The following is a 22,722-nucleotide window of genomic DNA, read 5'->3' as shown; positions in this document are numbered from 1 at the left end:
CCCATGGTCTAGTTGGCTGCAATTGTAATGTGAATATTAAATCGTAAAATGGTATTTTAACAGGAAGGACTCATCCTAGAGTGATGTGATCGTATAGTTGACCTGTTGTAAAGCAGGGATCTACTGTATTTCGCGCATTATTAAACACTTCCCATTTTTGTCTCTTTTTTTTCTTCCTACCTAGACTGTAAGTGACTCAAAAGTAGAAGCACTTTTCATATGTCATCTTCTTTCTAGATCCTATATTCTGTCTTTATTCCAAGACACTCAACAAACATTTACTTTCCAGCCTCTTCCCTGATGTCTCGGCCTCTCGTCACTCTCATCATTTTAGTGATGTCAATGTTTTATTTTGCTGTTAGTAAAAGCTACAATTTACTTAGTATAATCATTCAAAGTTAGCAAACTGACTCTGAAGTAGAATGAGCCTCAAAAATGCCCTTTGCAATCAATTTGCAACCACAGATATTTATAAAAGCAATTATTTACATAAGGACAGATGATCATTTATTATTACTTGGACTAAAGTATACTAAATTCTATTGAAGACTAAAAATGGTACGCCTAGTACAAATAGCTATAAGTGTGGTACTTTTAGCTAGTAGGCTGCTTTGTTGATAGAATAAGATTATGAGTAAACAGCACAATGCAGCCGCTTCAACATTCAGATTCCAAAAAGTTCTGTGAAAACCCCTAATGAAACTGAAATAGTGTTGAACTTTTTTTGTTCTTTGTTCCACTTTATTTTTTAGTCTATACATGTGGTTAAAACAAGCCACACATACATTCTGAACTGTAGAATATGGCTCTGCAGGGGAAGAAAATGTGTACAGGGATTCAAGAAGTACTGAACACACACAAGATCTGAACATACGTTAAGGATTTTAAAGTATACTTTTAAATGATGCATTAGAACCTAATCACTTTTTTTCAGGAGACCATACATCTCTTAAAATATAATGAGTCAAGTTTACCTTAAAATAACACACAAGGAAACAGGAGTGGATCACAGACGTACAACAGAGCACAGACCTTTTGGAATGGCCAAAAAGCACACGAAAAAGTGCTCAACTCATGAGTGATCAGGAAGATGTAAATTAAAACAATAAGCTGCCCTCTACTGCTACTAGAAATAACTTTAACACATAAAACTAATCTATGGTGAACAAAATCAGAACAGCGGTTGTCTCTGGGGATAGGGAGATGATTAACTGGGAAGGGGCAGAAAACTTTCTAGGGTGATGAGGATCTTCTGTATCTTGATGCGGGTGTAGGCCAAATGACTGTGCATTTGTCTAGACTGACTGAATCCAACAACTAAGATCGGTGCATTTCATTTCACCATATCTAAATTATACCTCTAGTTTCAAAGTGTACATACATATACATATGTACATATATAAATGAGCTAAAGGAAAATTTAAGTTTTATGTATATAGTGTATGCTTCCTAGTGTTTCATAAACAGATGGGAAATTCAAAACCAAGTAGTGTTTTAATAACAAACAACAAAGGCGGTATGAACAACATTCCTCTTGAGTCAAACATCACTTTATCTCTATTTTACACAAGAAACTGAATATTAACACGTAACTTTCCCAAGGTCACAAAGTCAGTGAAGTAAAGGAGAAAAGTAAGTAGCATATTATAAGTGCTGAAGTGCTGATTATGTTAGATGAATGAATAATACATAAACAGATAATCCCTAGGAGTTTGTAGGAATGAATGTCAACTTAGTCTTGAACAGCAAACTTAAAAGATGAAATAGAGCAGAACAGAAAACATCATAGAGCACTGAAGGTTGTAAGGCAAGTACTGTTTCTAGAAACTCTTCTTCTGGCATAAGAACACAGACGTGGTGGTGGTCAAAGGGGTTAAGTGCCACACGATGAAGCAATCTACAGCCTCTGCAGCACGAGTTAAATCCCTGGCCGGCCAGGGAGCAACCCACATGGCGCAGCAGATCTCTCCTGTCTCACCTGCTGCTCCCCTCAGCAGTGTATTTCAGTCAGTCTGCCTGTTCTGTTGCCTGCTCTGTCTCTGGTGAATCCTCTCACCCCCCGCATCTCTGGCCTGTACCCCAGCTCTTGTATGCATAAATAAATCTTAAAAAAAAAAAATGATGTGTCCTCATTAAAAAAAAAAAAAAGAACACAGACGTGTGTATGTGTACATGCTTTGGTGTGCTCCCAGATCACAATATAGTTTTCCACCATGTGTCCTGTAGAACTAGTCTGAAAAACACTAGAATAAAATGCCCAACCAAATCTATCATTTCAGTTTAAGCTATAATATGTAAATTCTAAAAGAAATGATAAGCCATCAGCATGACTGTTTTGTTTTGAATCAACAAATGTTATAAAACTCTACAAACCGCAAGTCAAATACCCAAAATGTAAAAAATCAAAAATGAAACATCTCTGTGTTATCAGGGTTAGATAACCAAAATAGCATTGGAAAAGTCTGAAAAATGGCATGGGTGATATGGGGGCTAAGATTGGACTAGCTCTTAAGGAACTTAAAATTTGCCAGATAAGTTTAAGGCCTAACAGCAGCAATGAGTAAGCAGCCTCTGCTGACTGAAATGCTTTCTAAACAACATCATTAATGTTTAGAGGAACATCGAGTACAATTTATTTGATCAGAACTTTCTAAGACTCAGACCTTATAAGTAATAGGAAGGAAAAGGCCAGCCCTGGAAGTGGGCGGGTTCTGGCAGACAAACGAGACTCTCAGGACTTTAATGAATCACAGGAAACGCCACTAGGTTGAGGGGGGCACCCAATCCCCAAACTGTGAACTATTACGCAAGGAGACCCAGCCTGCAGAGACTATAACTGTGTGATACGTTAAATGACTCTACGAACTTGAAAAGCTTCTTCTTTTCTTTTTCAGAGATTTATTTATTTATGCATACAAGAACTGGGGTACAGGCCAGAGTATGGGGGGTGAGAGGATTCACCAGAGACAGAGTGGGGAACAGAACAGGCAAATTGACTAAAATATACTGACTGCTGAGGGGAGCAGTGGGCAAGTCAGGCGAGGTCTGCTGCGCCATGTGGGTACCTCCCTGGTTGGGGCTCGAACTCATGCTGCAGTGGCTGCAGACAGCTTCATAGGTTGTGTCTTACCCTCTTGTGCCACCAGGGAGGTCCTTGAAAAGCTTCTTTATTAGGGATGTGCTCGGTGTCTTTCATTCAGTAAGAATGACATTGCAGAAACTAACTTCAAGGTTAAAATATCAGAAAAGAGCTCATCAAACAAGATGGGAAAGGGTTATCTTCCTTTTCCTCCAGTTAGGAGATTCTATGGAGGGAGGGTTTGAAAAGCTGTATGATTGTGGGCTGTACATTAACTCTAAAAATCTGTTTAAAGTAAGATTCTAAAGTTACATAGAAACTGACCCTGGAGGGGACACGGCAAGAAACTAGCTGCTCAAGTGTAAGGTCCTGGAAGGAAGGTCTTTTGCCTGGCTGAGACATAGAAAATGCTTATAATTAAAAGTTTATCTTTTTTTTGAATGCTGAGTAATATTCCATGGTGTATATGTACCACATCTTCTTGATCCAGTCATCTATTTTTGGGCATTTGGGTTGTTTCCAAAGCTTAGCTATTGTAAACAGTGCTGCTATAAACATAGGGGTGCAGGTGTTCTTTGGAATTGATGTTTCTGTGTCCTTTGGGTAAATACCTAGGAGTGGGATTGCTGGATCCTATGGAAGCTCTATGTTTAGGTCAAGAAATCTCCACACAGCTCTCCATAGTGGCTGGACCAGTTTGCACTCCCACCAACAGTGCAGGAGAGTTCCTTTTTCTCCACATCCTCACCAACATTTGTTGTTGCTAGTTTTTTTAATATGTGCTATTCTCACTGGTGTAAGATGGTATCTCATGGTAGTTTTGATTTGCATTTCCCTGATTACAAGTGATGTTGAACAAGAAGATGTGGTACATATACACCATGGAATATTACTCAGCATTCAAAAAAGATAAACAAACGCAATTTGCAGCAACATGGATGGCGCTGGAAGGGATCATGCTCAGCGAAATAAGCCAGAAAGAAAAAGAAAAATACCGGATGGTCTCACTCATAGCAGGAATCTAGAAAACCTAAACAAGGGACCAGGAAAAAGAATAACTATAAGAAAGAAAATATCAAAATCAACAAACAATTATGAACCAGAGACACTCTATGGGGGATGGGGGGCGGGGAAAGGAGGGATTGGGGTCAAAATAAGGGGGTTGTAATTGTATGGGGAACATAAAAATAAAATTTAAATTAAAAAAAAAAGTTAAGTAAACAGGAATAGAAGTTTGTGGGGGCACCCGAGGGTGTGTGGGTAATTTCACTGTCAGGATAGGAAGAAAAAGAAATCTGCAAGAATGCTAATTATGCACGCCACTGACTGAAGGGAGAACAGGACAACTATCAGGACATGCTAAGAACAAGTCCACGTCACAGGTCAGAGGAAAAGGTGGTAACTTCTACTGTTACTGCAAGCCTTGTGTGGAAGGAGGTAGCCAGCTATCCAGGATCAAAGAGCAGTTGTACAGAAAACTTGTTTTTTGCAATTTTTAAATCAATTTTAATTTTTAAAATTTATTTTCTTACATTGTTGTTTATTTTTGTACAATAATTGATTTCTCCCCTCAGGTTTAGTCCTTGTAGCTCTCCCACCGCCCTAGGCCCTAGGGCCCATTACCACAGTCCCTGGTGCTCTTCTCTCCCCTATTTTGACCCCCATTGCCCCCCCTTCCCTGCTGGATGCCTTGGATCTATGGTCAGCTTGCAAGTTTTGTCTTTTTCCGTACAGATAAATCTGAACTTAAGTTAGGGACGCACTATTTCTCTTCAGAAAATCTAATGGGGGAGGGGGGGGGTAAAGCAAGACCGCGAAGTAAAAGGCGAGCTATAATGACAGGGCATTTAATTTGATCATTTTAAATGTGAACTGACAATGTTCATCACTACAGTACAGTAAGGGCCTGGACAGACGGCGAGGTGGAGCCGCTGAGCACTTCCACCACTAATTCCAACTTCAGGGGAACAAACAGGCCTGGACGGGGGCACAGGAATAGCCTTTGTTCCGAGATACATGAGCCCTTCCATTTTATGCTTAAGAATGGCAACACCATGAGGAAACTTTAAGTGTCACCAGCCTCAAGAAAGAATAACCAAGACCCTTCTCCCATTTTAGTCCCATAAGCAATAAGCAAGCGGGCTCTATTCTAAGCCTCTAGGACTTTCTTCACTCCTTTCCTCTAATGATTTCTAGGGCTGATGTGAAAAAGATAATCATTTGTCCCCCGGATGCACGATACTACCAAGAAAGGAAGTACAAGGGACTGAAAGGAAGACTGTAGAGAGAAAAGAATTCAGAGTTACAGTCTGGAAAGCAAACAGAAAGAAGGGGTGGGATGATGAAGATTTTGTGAAACAAAATTAAAAAATCACTGAGAAATGAAATAAGCAAATACATTCTGACAGAAAGGACACAGGTACTTCAGGCAGAGGCCCATAGAGATTCTCACCTGAAAAGTTTGGGAAATCATAATATTTGTAGGTATGCAGACAGATGAAGAAAGACAATGCTGTATTCTTTTTTTTTTTTTAAAGATTTATTTATTTTTATATAAGAATTGGGGTACAGGCCAGAGATGCGGGGGGTAAGAGGATTCACCAGAGACAGAGCGGGGAACAGAACAGGCAGACTGACTGAAATACACTGCTGAGGGGAGCAGCGGGCGAGACAGGAGAGGTCTGTCCCGCCATGTGAGTTTCTCCCTGGCCGGCCAGGAATTGAACTTGTGCTGCAGTGGTTGTGGATTGCTTCAAAGGTTGCATCTTAATCCCTGCACCACCAGGGAGGCCCTGCTGTATTCTTAAAAAAAAGCTCAAAAAACTATTTTCTCTGATGCTCACAAAGTTCCCATTAAGCAGCCAGGGAATGCAAATGACCTCATCCCAATTTGATAGAAAGGGTGCTGAGATAAAATGTTAGTTGAAAACTATTAAGATGATTAGTTTTGATTGAAACTGATTTTTTTTAAAGGTACAAAGACAAGTGAACAAAGGTACATTTCTCCATGATTTGGTATCTTTTACACTACAAATTTGGAAACGAAAGTAATGATTTCCTGACCGAAGAACAAATTGTTCTTAGCACAGGATGAAATGTAAATAATGTCACTGAGTAGGGAATTACTAACAACAGCAAAAGTTATGAAATTATACTACAGTTAAGCCTCTCTTCTCAAAAGTAAGAACTAATAAATGACCAACTGTTTTGAGCCTTGCATGCCTTCAAGTCAGACTTACAGGGCCTGAACTTAATCTCTCATGTGATAAATATTCATGAAAAACTTACTAGATTCTAGGTATTTGGTGTACAGTGCTGAACAAAATTAAGTACCTGTCCCTTCTGGAGTTTACATTTAATGAAAAAACAAAAACAAAAAACAGACATAAAACAGAAAAATCTTTATAATCCAGAATGCTTATCAGAATGAATAGATACATTCTTGTATTATCACAAATTCTGTGTAGACAGAGAAAAAGAACACTCACATTATGCAATTCTGCAAGAATTTACTTGGCACACTATTATGAGATGCTCTGGGTATGAAGTTTCCAATCAGTAAGAACAGACACTTTTTTTTTTTTAATTTTCTAGAGGCATGTCTTATTTATTTATTTATTTATTTATTTATTTATTTATTTATTTATTTATTTATTATTTGTTTGTTTTGTTTATACAAGCACTGGGTACAGTCCAAAGTGCGGGAGGGTGAGAGATTTCACCAGAGCCAGAGCGGGGAGCAGAGCAGGCAGAAGGACCGAAGTACACTGCTGAGGGGAGCAGCGGGTGGCAGGAGAGGTCTGTGCGCCATGAGGGACCCTCCTCTGGTGGTCGGGGAGCAGCCGGGGATCGAACCGGCTGCAGAGGCTGCAGGCAGCTTCACAACCCAGCGCTCAACCGCTGCGCCACCAGGGAGGCCCAAGAACAGACACTTTTTAATAAACATAATCACATACTCATTTCTACCAGTTTTTGTTGACACAAAACGTTTTAGGTACTGAATTTGATTAAAAATTTTTTTTGAAGTGATGCCTATCTTACTGAATGGAGTTGGCACTCCGAGACAGAAAATACTTTTTGTTACTGTTTAAACAATGAAATAGGAACCGCATAGGTGAAACTGCAGACAGGAAAATAACTTGAAGGTTTGTGGGCTCCTATTAGGATAATAAAATTTCTTGAAATTTTAATAATGTAGGAACCCACACATATGCTGTCAGCCTGAGTTTGGGTCCATGGCCTGTGAAAGAATCTGCTTTGAAAGAGTAACTTTTAGGTATCCTGTATAATACCAGAATTTGAAAATTAGTGAGAAACTTACCTACACTCTTTTGGGATAAAATCAGGGCTATGAAAGTAACAAACTTAAGTCTGCCCAGGCATGCTTCTGCTTGCTCCACTGCTTAACTATATTTAGGACTAACAAAGATTGATGTGAGAGGTCCAAACTACCTCGAAGATAGTAAAAAAAAAAAAGTCAACGTGTTCTTAACTCCTTGTCATGCCATTGCTCAGATGTATTTCTTACAAATATAATTTTTAATTTTACCACTAGTAAATTATTTTCTCACAAAAATTTTAACTTTATAGCAAAAGCTGAAATGCTTCCGAAATACAACCTCATTGCTCTTTGCTTTCTAAAAGTTCTTCACCTGATGGGAATCCTCCCAGGCCTCTTTGCAGCATATACCCTTGTGTATCTCTGTGTGTATGTATGGGTAACCATAAAATTACAAAGATATGATTATTCTATGAAACGGTTTTACAACTTGTTTTCACTTGTGGTCTTAGAGATCTTTCTAAGTCATGACGTAGCTTTTTCCCTTGTTAAAAAAAAAAAAAAGTAGGCCACCTTGATGGCCTAGGGGTTAAGTCTCAGCACAAGGGCCCATCACAATGGCCTTGCCTGAGTTCGATCCCCGGCCAGGGAGCTGACCCACATGGCGGAGCAGACCTTTCCTGTCTCGCCTGCTGCTTCCCTAAGCAGTATATTTCAGTAGATCTGCCTGTTCTGCTCCCCACTCCTCTCACCTCCTGTACCTCTGGCCTATACCCCAGTTCTACGCAAACTAAGTAAAAATCTTACAATAAGGGAATAACTTTTTTTTTTTTTTTTTGGTGGGACTCTTGCCGTTGGCCAGGGATCAAACTGGCACTGCAGAGGCAACCAGCACTCAACCACTGTGCCACCAGGGCAGGGGAGGCCCAGAATAACTCTTTTTTTAAAAAAGTAATTATGTGATAGTCTATATTAAGGAGGTACCCGTTTTATACAACTGTATTTTATAGGTGGACATTTAGAATAGTATTAAACAATACTGCAAAGAGCATCCTGTGCAGGACAGTAGTTTGGTGGCCAATCTACATTACTATGCTTTACTGAGGAAGTAATTCCCTATATAATAACATTCGCAGCTTCCTTCTGCAATGCCCCACTTCTGTAAGGATTTTCTGCAGGCATACAAGATGGCTTCTTATCTTTCAAATCATTCTTATAGCTGGTTGAACTAAAATACTGTGATGGGCCACAGGCTTTAATTTTGGAAGTGCCCTCCTTGTTATCTCTTCTCTTTGTGAAAGAAATAGAAATAACTTCTGATTAATCTCAAATCACAAGGCTAACACATGCATGGAAGACACAATAAGAGGAAGTCAAAATAACAGGAATAAGCTGTTTCCTTTTTTTTTTTTTTATTTGTTTTAGTTTCAGGCTGAATAAGTGCAATGAAATTCCCCCTGCTGTAACCTTTTCTGAAGTCCTTCCCCAACTGCCAGGGAACTGTGTGTTCCCTAAGTAGGTAGCATTTTACAAGCTGAATTTCCCCTTTCTTTCCTCAAAGAGATAAGGAAAACAGACCCTACAGGAAGCTGCCGCTTAAAAATGAGAAATATGCTTATTCTTCCGGTACTTTCACTCTTGAACCCCTACATGCCACACTTTCTAACGTGAATGATGACGTTTAACAAAAGATTATACAGCCAATCTGATACCAGACAGTTATTTTAAAGAGTTAGCTACTGTACATGGGGCTCAATGCTTTTTATAAGGGAATAAAGATGCATAATCACTTAAGAAGGCAGACTTTTTAATAACGACGCAATTTATGAACAGCACACACAGAGGACCAGCCTTTCCTGCTTCTTTTGGCTGTTTTCTGCCAGATTATGGTGCCACTGAATCTGGTAATTCCCTCTCACTGTTTTCAGTTCCTCCCTACCCAGGGCAGGCCATTTTGGGAGCTGCTATCATTCTCAAGGGGACCAAGGCAAGGGGAAGGGAGCGAGAGATGTTATCTCTGGCCTTACCAGCTGCAGCTTAGTACTGTTTCTGTTTTGTTTTACTATGCACTCTGTTCTGTATCTTATTTTTAAGATAATTATACAGAACGATCTCTCTCTCATCCTCATTAATGGTTGCATAGTATTCCACTGTCAATCATGTCATATCAATTGGCCAGAATCCTAATAGACATGCAAGGTACTCTAGCATTTTACTTCTATAAACAATGCTGCAATAAATATCCTTACTCATAAACTTTATTGGATAGGCCTAAGTATATGTGTGGCATACATTTCTAGAAGTAGAATTACTTTACCTAACTGATATTGTACCTATTTGACAGATGTTATCATTCTACATAGTTAAACTTTTTAAACTCCCCTTAAAAAGTTGAAGATAACCATGAGTGAGTTTCTTTTCACCTTCGCCAGTACAGATCTTTTGAAAAACATGTATTTTACCTTTTTGGGTCAGAGTCTATAGTTCATTTAGCTAAGCACAATTTATCTGAAAAATAATATTTGGAGTCACACAAAATAAGCTCCAGTATCTGTGCAAAAATGGGAGTTATAGTAACTATTTCACAAAGATGGAATTTAACAAGATGTCACATGCAGAAACTGTTTTGAAAACTAGAGAGAGCTATACAAAATGCTAGCTTTTTTTTTTTTTTTTTGAAGGAATAAGCTTTGGAGGGACAGTTCATAATGCCACAGCTTAGCAAAATTCTTTTGAAATTTTTTCAGGAATGCACCCAAATATTGTTGTCTGGTGTCAGGATCGAGCAAGATGAATCAAAGGTGAAATCTAGACCCACGTAGCAAATTAAGTTACATGCTTTATACCAGTGCTTTTCAAACTGTGGGTCATAGCCCATCAGTAGATCATGAAAATAGGTTAGTGGGGTCACAACCAGCATTTGAAGAAAAATAAAGTACAAAAGAAAAAGTAATGCGGTATAGTATAATTATTATAGTACAGTAAATAAAATTAGAACACATTTCAGTGAAATTTTTGTTTCAGTTAATAGCTGGTATGTGGGTGTGTATGTGTGTCCTGGATTGTGGCAAAACAGTGAAATGCATTTCAAAAATGCTGAAAGCTACTTCTTTAAGATTCTAGTTTGATTGGAAAAAACTTTCTTTCCCTGAACTCTGATCTTTTTATTGGGTAATTTGGGATTTCAGGTTGGTTTTTTAAGCACAGTGAGGTTATTTAGGGTGGGTTGGAACAGAACAATATTAACTTATTATCAGGAAGAACAAAAGGGAAACCTTTAACTCTAATTCAACTCTTATATCTTTTCCTAAATTATCCTAAATTATCTCCTTAGGACAGCAGTGTTAATAAAAAGGAACTTGAACAATCAGTTGGACAAGATTATTGCTGCTTAAAAATAAAAAGTACTTCTGATTTAAAAGTAATTTACATATAATACAAAATTTTGAAGAAAGATATTAAAATGCACACATTATTCCATTTTCCAGGGATAACTACTATTAGCAAACTTCAAATTTTGATCTATTTGCTTGAGTCTTTTTTCTATGTATATATTTCTAACTGAGATTAAAGGACATTTCATGTCACAACCTGCTTGTAAACGTTACCATGTCACTAAAATTTGTTCATATGCAATGCATGGTATTTTAAAACATAATAGTCCATCGTGTGGTTGTGACAGCCAATTCATAAGGTCATTAACTGAGGGTTTATTTTTTATAAAGAATGATTTCATACTTATTACAAGGTTACAGAACTAGATTAATATGTAACTATGTTATCACAGGACTATTTGGGGGTGACTGGAAGTAACTTAAGGAAAATGTTTCTTTGGATATAGATTTTTACAAAAAACTGCTCAAAATTTAACAACTTTCTTCCATGAATGGTGTCCTGAGAGTAGCAAAAAAAAGGAATCAACACTGTTATCAAAAGCATAACAGAGAAGGGCCTCCCAGGTGGCGCAGCGGTTGAGTGCTGGGTTGCGAAGCTGCCCGCAGCCTCTGCAGTGCCGGTTTGATCCCCGGGTCCCACATGGTGCTCAGCCCTCTCCTGCCGCCCACTACTCCCCTCAGCAGTGTACTTTGGTCCTTCTGCCTGCTCTGCTCCCTGCTCTGGCTCGGGTGAATTCTCTCACCCTTCCGCACTTCTGACTGTACCCAGTGCTCGTATAAATAAATAAATAAATCTTTTCTTTTCTTTTTTTTTTTATTAAAAAAAAAACAAAACAGAGAAGTAATACTAAGTTTCCTATTCTGCAAAAACTGATTCTGGAGCAGGTTCAGATAGAGGAGGTATTAACCAAAAACAAAAGCCCCTTTTAAAATGAATGATCTTCAGTGGTCGAAATTAATGATGAGAAAAATAATGCTTTCTAGGAAATAATACAGGAACGCTACATTTTCATGTCTATTTCCTGGCTGGTGATAAGACTGATATGCTAGAGTAAATTTAAATGGTTTAAAACAATAAGATAATTTTTGAACTTGTTTCATATAGTCAATATTTCACTCTTAGGAAAGATGCAATAATATTATATCACAATGTGAAAAAATTTACATGTTTGTTTCTTCCTCTTTGGAAAACTTATTTATCATAAGAAGCCAGTAAACTATTAAAATTAATAAAGACAAAGAATAAAATTGGCTTTAAAGAACAGTTAAGTTTTACCATTGAGGAAATAATTACTAAATTCTACGTGGCAAAATTTACAAAATTAAAATTCAGAATTCCAGTTTCTAAAAAGTAGCAGAACAAAGTGGAAAAAGCTACTCCGTATAATTCTATGTGATCTAAGAAGTCAAAAAGACTTTTTTTTTCCTTTTTGGGAAAAAAGGCATAGAACAATACCTATGCTCTCCATAGATACAGAAAAAGCAGATGACAAAATCCAATAGCCATTTCTGATAAAAACTCTCAACAAACTATGAATAAGAGAAAACTTCCTCAATCTGATGACAAATATCTGTGAAAAACCTTTAACCACCATCCTATCTTACGATGAAAGACTGTTTTTCTCTTAAGATCAGGAACAAGACAAAAATATCTTCACCATTATCTATCTGACATTGCATGGATGTTTTAGTCAACACAATATGGCAAGTAAAAGAAATAAAAGAAATTCAGATTAGAAAGCTTAAAACTGTCTTTATTTGCAGACAAGATAGTACAAAATCCAATGGAATTTATAAAGTAGGTAGCAGAACTAGTGAGTTTAGCAAGGCTGCAAGATCAATCTTTAAAATCAATTTAATTTCCATATATCAGAAAATAATATTTAAAAACAATACCATTTGTAAGATCATAAAATATATGAAACACTTGGTGGCAAATCTGACAAACAATATGAAAGCCATGTATATTGAAAACAACAAAGCGCTGCTGAGAGTCCTACAAAAAGATAAATAACAAGTGTAATATAATATTAGGATATCAACTCTTCCCAAATTCATTTACACATTCAATGAAAATCTCAAACAGAATTCCAGTAGGATTTTTGGAGAAAATGACAAGCTGATTCTAAAATTCATTTGGAAATGCCAAGGTCTATGAATAAGCAAAACAATACAAGTTGGAAGATGAACACAACCTGAACTTACAATTTATTAGAAGGCAACAGTAATCAAGACAATCTGGTATTGAGATCAATGTAGACCAACAGGTGAATGGAATGGAACAGAGTTCAGAAATAAACCAACAAATATACAGAAAACTAATTGTGATAAAAGTATAAAAGGCCATTCTACCGTGGAAGGACAGCCTTCAACAAATGGTGTTAGAACAAATAGATGTCCATATACAAAAAAAGGGGAGATTTTGATTCATAACAAAATTCAGTTGTATCACAGATTGATGGGTAAAATTTAAAACTATAAAACTTATAGAAAAAACATAGGAGAAAACTTTTTTTCAGTTGGTTTGGCAATGATTTTTTTTTTTTTTAAATAAGGGACACTAAAAGCAAAGTTCATGAAAGAAATCTTGATCAAGCGTTTAATGTCATCAGTGTATGAATGTATACGTCACCTATGCAATCAAATACACAACTGCATCAAAATGAAAAACTTGCTCCTTGAAAGATAGTTAAGAGAATGAAATGTTGAGCCACAGACTGGAAGAAAATAACTGCATGGCATATATCTAGCAATGGACTTGTAGGCAGATAAAAGGAATACTCAAAATTCACTAGTAAGAAAACAACTCAATTTAAAAAATGGGCAAAAAAAATTAAATACTTCATCAAAGAAAACAACATGGATGGTAAATTAGCACATGAAAAGATACTCAACATCATTAGTTAATAGGAAAAAACAAATTAAAACTGCAACAAGCTATTATACACCTATTAAAAGACTAAAAAAGACTGGCCACACCCAGTGTTGGTGAGGATGTGGAGCAACTGGAACTCTTACACACGCTGGTGGGAATATAACATGGCACAGCTACTTTGGAAAACAGTTTGGCTATTTCTTAATAAGTTAAACACCTACCATGTAAATGCCATTCCTCTCCTAGGCATTGATCCAAAATAAATGAAAGCAAATGCCCATACAAAGTCCTGTATATGAACATTCATAGTGGCTTTAGCTATAATTATTTAAAACTGGAAACAGTGAGATGAAGGGAAAAAACAAACCACCGTTCACACATATAATGGAATACTGCTCAGTAATAATAGGAATGAACTGCCAATACAGCAATTCATGGATGAATCACTTGAGATTCACGAAAGAACAAGGAACCTCCCACCCAGATGCCAAAGAAAAAAGAAAAAAAAGATGCATTCTGTGTATTTCACTTACATAAAGTTTCAGGAAATGTAAACTAATGTCTGGTAGATCAGCGGTTTGGGTTTTGGGGGGAAAGTAGGTAAGAGTGGAGAAGGTTAAGGAATGGGCTACAAAGGGGATACAAGAAAATTTGGGGGGTGACCATGTGTTTTTTTTTTTAAAGATTTATTTTTTTTTAAAGATTTATTTATTTATACAAGCACTGGGTACAGTCAGAAGCGCGGGAGGGTGAGAGAATTCACCAGGGCCAGAGCTGGGAGCAGAGCAGGCAGAAGGACCGAGGTACACTGCTGCGGGGAACAGTGGGCGGCAGGAGAGGTCTGCGCGCCATGTGGGACCCTCCACCGGTGGCCGGGGAGCAGCCGGGGATTGAACCGGCTCTGCAGAGGCTGCGGGCAGCTTCACAACCCAGCGCTCAACCGCTGTGCCACCGGGGAGGCCAGACCTTGATTATAGTAATGGTTTCATGGGGGAATACATATTAAAATATCAATCTGTATACATTAAATATGTGCATATTAAATATATGCAGCTTATTGTTTGTCAGTTATACAGCAATAATGCTGTTAAAAAACAAAATATAATATGCCAAATCAAACAATAGAGAACTACACCAAGAAGTCAATGGAAAAAATCAATTGTACTAAAAAAGCTTCCACATTGTCCCTGTACTTCCTGTTTTCATTATAGGGAGAGAATGGGGAAGATAACATAACATCTGTTCCATGCCCCAGAGTACACACTTAACCCTCCTGAGCTGTTTCAAAATATATGTTTTTGGTTGTGTGTGGGGGTGGGGGAGGGGAGCAGTGGTGACACTCAAAAGCATCATTTCCCATAAGGAAAATAAGCTAAAGGGTAAATCACCTGATAGGATTTAAAGATTCATCTTTCTTACAGGAGACAGTATATTATCAGTATTTCTTGCTTTATGAGTATACCTCTGGTACTAAATGGATGTTCTAACACTGACAGTAAAAAGAACACTGAACACCTTGATTAGCATTTGCTATTTCATTTAATCTGCACAGAGAATAAACTGTTTTACAGATAACGTAGACCACGCAACAATACATGAGAGTCCAAATCTAGGTTGGTCTGATTTGAAAATTCATTCTCCTAACAGCTACACTTAATTGAATATTCTAAGTAATAGTTTTGTAGACTACCTAGTAATTATCTTTCTAATTTTTTTTAAAGATTTATTTATTTATTTATACAAGCACTGGGTACAGTCAGAAGCACAGGAGGGTGAGAGAATTCACCAGAGCCAGAGTGGGGAACAGAACAGGCAGACTGATGAAGCACACTGCTGAGGGGAGCAGTGGGCAGCAGGGGAGGGCTGCGTGCCATGTGGGACCCTCACCCTGCGGCCGGGGATCGAACCGGCGGGCAGCTTCGCAACCCAGTGCTCAACTGCTGCGCCACTGGGGAGGCCCTATCTTTCTGTTTTTTTGGTTTTTTTTTTTAAAGATTTATTTATTTATGCATACATAGAAGAGCTTGGGTACAGGCCACAGGAGTGGGGGGGTGGTGGTGGTAAGAGGATTCACCGGAGACAGAGTGAGGAACAGAACAGGCAGAATGACCAAAGTACACTGCTGAGGGGAGCAGCAGGCGAGTCAGGAGAGGTCTGCTGCGCCAAATGGGATGCTCCCTGGCTGGCTGGGGATCGAACTTGTGCTGCAGTGGTTGCAGACAGCTTCATAGGTTGCACCTTAACCCCTTGCGCCACCAGGGAGGCCCCCTATCTTTCTGTTTTTTTAAAGGTAGGCTTATATTTACTCAGAAAATAGGAATATAAAAACCAGCTATTTTTTGCTGTAAAAAACACAGCAAAATATGGCTAAAAATGGCTACTGATTAATTCCTTCTAGAAGACATTTCATAGTAAATGTCTTGAATGGAAAACTAAAAAGCTTATAATTCAATTCCCCAAATAAGGCTCTGATTACTTCCTAATATCCCAGTTCTTATCCAGGCAGAAATCAAACTTATGTTCATGTGACCTTTACCAAAGATCCTACTTCTATCCTAAAAATAACCTATCCAAATGGGATCATTTTTGGCCAAAGAACTATTAGATTCAGACTAGTGGGTGCCAAAGAATGCTTAAACTTTGAGCCCATTTAAGTATATTCACCAATCTATTAAGTAAGTTAATACCTGATTTTTGTCTTTTAATGTAAACACTCCTGACAGGCTTCCTAGTATAGGATGCCAAATGGTGACTGCTAAATTTAATTTTATCTTCCTTATTTCAGACCAGCCTTTATAATAATCTGCTTCCCTAAGAGGCACAAAAACATGAGCAAAAGCAGACGTCAAGTTTGACTTCCAGTGAACTAGTACTTGTGATTTTCTTGTGCCACAGTGCCTTCCTTCCATGATCGCTTTTGTTTTTTATATTTGGCATTCATAAGACCCTTACAATTATTTTAAGAATATTTTAGCAAAAGTAAATCATTTATTGTTTCAACACAGACATATGTAACGGTTAGACTTTTTTTATTTTTAACCCTGACTACTTAAAAAATTCTTAATAGTTAAATGAATACCATGACATATTACAGTCTCATACGCTAAATATATTTCTAACCTACTCTTGTCTTCAACATTTTTGTCTGCAAATTTTGCTTAGGGAATTCTGCAATGGCCTTTGGCCAAAATCAACAAAATTCTATCCTAGACTTTGAAAGAGTTATACCTGTTTTATGGTTAAGGCATCAGTGGAAAGGAATTCAAGACTCCTTAAGCTAATTCTACAAGAAAACTGTAATACTTTACCATTTATTACTGTAGAAGCAATTTAAAGAATGCTTTAAAATAAAATGATGCTATTAAATACAAGGTAAGTTCTTAGTCATAGCTAAAAGTGACTTTGCATCAGATCTAAGACATGTGGACAGAATATATCCAATGTGGAAGACTCAAATATAAACTTTTACTAGCAATCAAGTCTATTTTCCAACTTTTAAAAAATGGTTTTTGATTAAGGTTCCCTCATCTTCCTTTGGTGTATCAGAGAAAACCATCTCCTTGACGTGCTTGAAAGTAAGGAGGCTCTCTTCCTGAACTGTGTGGTTCCACCCCAACCCCCCCAGGACAGTTCCTGAGCAATGTAACTTTCTCTATAGAGGGGATTCCTGTGGTGTTCTCATTCACGACAATAGAATGGTCAAAGGGAAAGACTTTCATAAAGAATGTCTTCACTATAACACAGTTAGGACCAAAGACAGTGTAAATGGCTTCTATAACAATTAGACTTCAAATAATCAGAAGACTGAGTATTATATTTATTTTCTATTGGCTCTGCTGGTTCCATGCCAAACATATCTTGGCTGCAGTAGAAGAATGAGGAGGTTTTTATATATTGGGGAGAAAAAGAACCTAATTGTGGGGTCTCTAGAAGGGTACAATTGTAACCTGGCACTTTGCAGAACTTCTGGAAAACGAATGAAGCTCTTTTATAATTACAGTTCCATAGGTAGGATCTACTTACAGACTATGAGGACTTTATAAAATATCACTATACAGACCCAATCCTTGCCAATGTGATATTTATTTATTTATATGCAGCAACAGCGAACCATATGGTTTTGTTTAGAGATGCAAGGTTGAAATAGATTTTATAACTAAGAAAAAAATTCTATTTTGAAGGCAAGGAGGAAAAAAGATAAGGCTTTTTTCACTTAAACAGATAGGAAAAAACAAACAGTTACTTAGGACAAAGACCAAAAAACCTTTTCAGCCTACTAGCCGTGAATTTTAAAAAAGTAAACTAAAAGGAAGAAAATTAACAGGTGGTGACATTAGTCCAAGAAGCCCAATAGAGCTATAGAAATAATGTAGGAAAATCTTGATATACTACAGAACCAAAACAAAGATAGCAACAATAACAACAACAACAACAAAAAAAAAAAAACAAATACACAAAAAACAAAAAACCACACTCCACATATAAAACAAAATTTCACTTTAATTTTGAGGATCTGGTAGAGCAGTTGGTTTTCTCCAAGGAGTGAAACAATTTTGATCCCAGTTGCTACTTATTTTATCTAACAATAGACTGTCTAAAGATGTATCACTTCTGGAGAAGCTATTCATTTCACCTAAACTGCATATTAGCTTAAGCCGCAGAAGATGACTATCACCTACAGGCTGTATGCAAACTAAATACAACACTTGTGCCTGATTCTGAAGGGTATCTTATATCAAAATGCTCTCTTAATTATAGCTCTTGATCTCAAGCTGCTCTTTCAACTTGTCAGAAACTGCCTAAAGTTACTAAAATTGGATTCATGAATGAAAAAAAATATTTTAGGAAAACATGTGCAACAGCACCTAAGCATCTGTTACCATTAAACCCGACGGCAGTAAGCGCAGCACGCGAGAACAGGCTGTGAGATTTCATGACTTACAACACTCACTTTGAAATATTATGGCAGTCTTGTAAAACAACACACCACAATGACACACTCATTTCATCTGTTCAAATATTTACTGAGCATCTATATGCTAGGCACTTTGCTGGGTGCTTAAGGATAGGATTAGCAAAATAGACACACAAAGTTTTACAGACTTGTAGGGTTTCTAAGGCTGAAAAGCAAAGTGAAAAAAGGGTCATTCACTCTTTGGCTTTTGCATGAGAGGCAGTCATCCCCTGTGCCTAGCCCAACTACGAGTGGGTTGAGGTCTCTAAGTGTTTGGATAAGTCAACTGTGATATTGATGGGAAGCTGCTTCCTGGTGTCCTTGTGCAAATAGGGATAGATCCTCAGATGAGTCTACTTAACACATTGCCAAACTATCGTAGTTTTATAAAATCTGATTGCTATGGATAATGCTGCTACTCCTGGAAAATGTTTTCTGAGTTCTAAAAGGAATCACTACAAAGTTCTTGGTTCAGCCTAGGCAGTTCTAAGCTGATCGCCCCAAAGGAAAGGAGAGTCAGAGGTCTCAGAGGAGGACAGGGCAATGAAGTGGGGAAACCAGTAACATTAGGAGTGAGGATTAGGGGAGAGCTAAAACTCTCCCCATCCTTTTTCTTCTCTTTTCATTGATTAGATATACGTGGGATAAGAAATGAGAGAATGACCTGAGCTTAAACAGGTTAGGACTGCTGGTAATAGTGGGATGGGGTTATGGAAAACAATAATTTTCGGAACATTCAGGGAAAGGAAGAGAAACCATCAATAATAACAAAAGGGGAAGGTCTGTGGATGTGGCAGAAATGAGTCACCATCCAGAGTGCACACTGTAATATCTGCTGACAGGAGAGTCATTACAAAATTAAACACTGTGGAGGGCACACCAGAGACATTCATTCAAATGACAGCCACCAATGACTGGACGTGATATGCACTGATAGGACACAAATAAAGGGCAAGATGCTGGGCGTATTTGCAATGCCATGCAAATTGTGAAGTGTTAACACAAGTGCTAGTTACTAAACATTTATTCTTATTAGAGATAAGGAAGCTTTATTCTAGACATGCTGAATGACTTGACCGAGGTCAGTGTGATGCTTCGTGGCATGACAGGCAAAGACTCAAGTAGTGAATTTTAACATTAGTGCCTAGGCATGTGTCAAACATAAAAAAACGATCCTGAGAGAAGCCATGTAAGACCAGACGGTGGAAAGCAGGAAAAGGAAGAAAATAAGCCAGACTCCGTCCCCCCATATCGGAAGTGAAATGTCTCACATTCTGGAGAAATGAAACCAATGGAAATTACTTATCAGACAGTGCAAGCTACAAAGGAAAAACAAAAAAAGCAATAGTTTTCATTGATAAACTACCCTGAGGCAGAAATGTCAGTCTTTTTCTGTATGCCTCAAAACAGCAATTAAAGTCACACTAATTTAACAGCATATAGATCTACTAGGTTTAGATTTTATTTTTAATCACAGTTATGATTTCAGAGTAATCCAAGAAAAGACTACCCAAACAATCTTTATTTCCTAAAAATACCTTTAAAGCTTCGATAACAAGGTCCCTTGCTTCGAGCTCCCCTTCAAGAATACTGAAGAGTGTTAGGAGCTCAGGCTTGCTGAGTTTTTCCAGATTCATCCTGAAAGCCTAAAGCAAAGACAAAAGACAGTCAGTCTTCAGAAAACAGAGTTAATTTGATATTATATTATTTTTTACAATTTATTTATGCATGCATGCAAGCAATGGGTACAGTCAGAAGCACGGGAGGGTGAGAGAATTCACCAGAGTCAGAGCGAAGAGCAGAGCTGGCAGACCGACGAAGTACACTGCTGAGGGGAGCAGCGGGTGGCAGGAGAGGTCTGCGCACCATGTGGGACCCTCACCCGGTGGCTGGGGATTGATTCGGCGTTGCAGAGGCTGTGGGCAGCTTCGCAGCCCAGCGCTCAACCGCTGCGCCACTAATTTGATATTATTTGATATAATTTGATATTATTTGATGTAATTTGATATTATTAAAGGAAAAGTGAGACAGATAAAGAAGAGCAACAACTATGGAATAAAATGTTTTAACAAAGGACAGATTACCATTAAATAGGAAAACAAGAATTTTCTGATGCTAGTCACAAACCGAGCATTAAGGAAAATAAAATTCACTTTAATTATTGATTTCACGACCACTCACAAAAACCACTTTTTCATTAATTTTTCCCTCAAGCATATTTACAGACATCGTAGAAGGTAGCAGAAGGACTTAGCCATTAATTTGCTCCCTAGAAATTGTTAGACTATGGAAAGATTTCCCAGTTTTAAATAATCAAATTCCAAAACCATATGTAAAACATCCTGGCATCCCTCTGAAGTTAGGGAAATGAAATTTAAGCAAAGATAATGTTCAGTGGGAGTAGGGAAGAAATTTTTCTTTTAAATTCTCCACAGAGTACATCTATCACAATATTTATATTTCATGTAGTAAAATGGACTTACATGTTATTGAATGACTACTTAAAATATATTGTTTAAACATCTTAATGTGCCTGGCTACTGCAAATTGAATTTGATTTAACAAGTTCACATTTCTAGAAGACCATGTATCTTCTGAAATAGGTTAAATGGCAAACTGCTTGGCATAACTCCATAGATTAACTTCTCACAAACCTCACATTGATAGAAGAGAGACCAGCCTGTATGGTAAGATGCATTTTATGACTTCCAAAGTAGAGCAAATACTGTTTTCCCTCTCCCACTTTTTACTTCCAAATTGCAGCGCTCATATAGTTTTCTTTCAAGTGAGTTTACCACACGGCCTGTTCACACATCCTCTAGTAATTCCCAACTCTATGAGCGCATTAAATTTTAGGAGGCGCACAAAAGAGTCATTGATCCCTCCCAGAGCTACTGCCTTTAAGTGAGGAAAACCTTCACTGCACTCTGCTGTTACTGTGCTCAGGACGTGCTGTACAAATCTTTTGCCAAAAGTAAAATAAGTTCAATATGAAACTTCAGCTCTAACTGCTAACTTTCTAACTAGAGAATTTTAGCCACTATTAAGTGACTCACATTTCACTATTAGAGAGCTACCTCATCATTATCCTAAAAATACCTAAACAACAAACCTGATATAAAGTTATACGCAATATAAGGTAGTATATTAGAGAGAGTGCATGGCTTTGCATCACACAGATGCAGCTAGCGCACGGATGTAGTAGGAAGACACAGATATGGCTGTAGCTAGAAGATGTATAGTTTGTGGGACATCTTAGTGGATGTGACCTTGGGTAAGTTTTCTATTCTGTTTTTTTTTTTTTTAAGATTTATTTATTTATTTATACAAGCACTGGGTACAGTCAGAAGCGCAGAAGGGTGAGAGAATTCACCAGAGCCAAAGCGAGGAGCAGAGCAGGCAGACTGAAGAAATACACTGCTGGGGGAGCAGCGGGCGTGGCAAGAGAGGTCTGTCGCGCCATGTGGGACCCTCGCTGGTGGCCGGGGATCGAACCAGCACTGCAGAGGCTGCAGGCAGCTTCGCAGCCCAGTGCTCAACCACTGCGCTACCAGGGGAGGCCCATTCTCAGTTTTCTTATCTGTGAAAGGTGGATGGTTTCTACTCACAGGGGTCTAATGAAGATAGAATTGTAAGACATCTCACCAAGTTCCTGACACAAGCTGAACAAGGTTTAATTATCAGTAACTACTACCCTCTCTCATTTTCCAAATTAATTCTAAGAAAGGCAGTACCAAAAGTGGGGACAGTCGAGATCAGGGACCTCAGATACACTTCCAGCTGTCCTTTTGCAGCTGGGGCCCACAAATGAAGAATGGACAGTGTCTTGGGGTGAAGAATGGTGAGGAATTTAAACAAGTAGTTGAGTAGAAACTACCAGTTTCTTAGATGAAACCCTATCCCCTTTCCTTGATGGTTTTGTGTTTTTATCTCTTTCAGAGAGATTATATGGCAGGGGGAAGTGCCAGTGTTTTATGCCCCCTCCTCGCCTCACAACATGTTAAGCAGAACAGCAGTCCACAGTAAAGGACTCCACAAACGCCGACTGTGCTGAGCAAGCCGAGCTAGGAGGGCGGAGTAGAGCTAACATGGTATGTTCGCACATGTTATTCGTTTTCTTTTAGCATTTTATAGTCCTTA

General features: G+C 38.1%; 1 protein-coding gene across 1 annotated transcript in view; it reads right to left on the bottom strand.

Moving 5' to 3' along the window:
- Positions 1-20,222, bottom strand: part of CTTNBP2NL (CTTNBP2 N-terminal like) — a gene marked incomplete at its 3' end in the record, with an annotated part of 34,792 nt that extends 14,570 nt beyond the window's left edge. The window contains exon 1 of the mRNA XM_084242668.1: positions 20,121-20,222. Within this exon, the coding sequence (XP_084098794.1) occupies positions 20,121-20,219 (99 nt within the window). The 5' untranslated portion in view covers positions 20,220-20,222. The remainder of the gene's footprint in view (positions 1-20,120) is intronic.
- Between the last annotated feature and the right edge of the window lie 2,500 nt (positions 20,223-22,722).

Source organism: Talpa europaea (assembly GCF_964194135.1).
Source record: "Talpa europaea genome assembly, chromosome: 9".
Lineage (NCBI taxonomy): Eukaryota > Metazoa > Chordata > Mammalia > Eulipotyphla > Talpidae > Talpa > Talpa europaea.
This window is presented reverse-complemented; position numbering and strand designations above follow the sequence as displayed.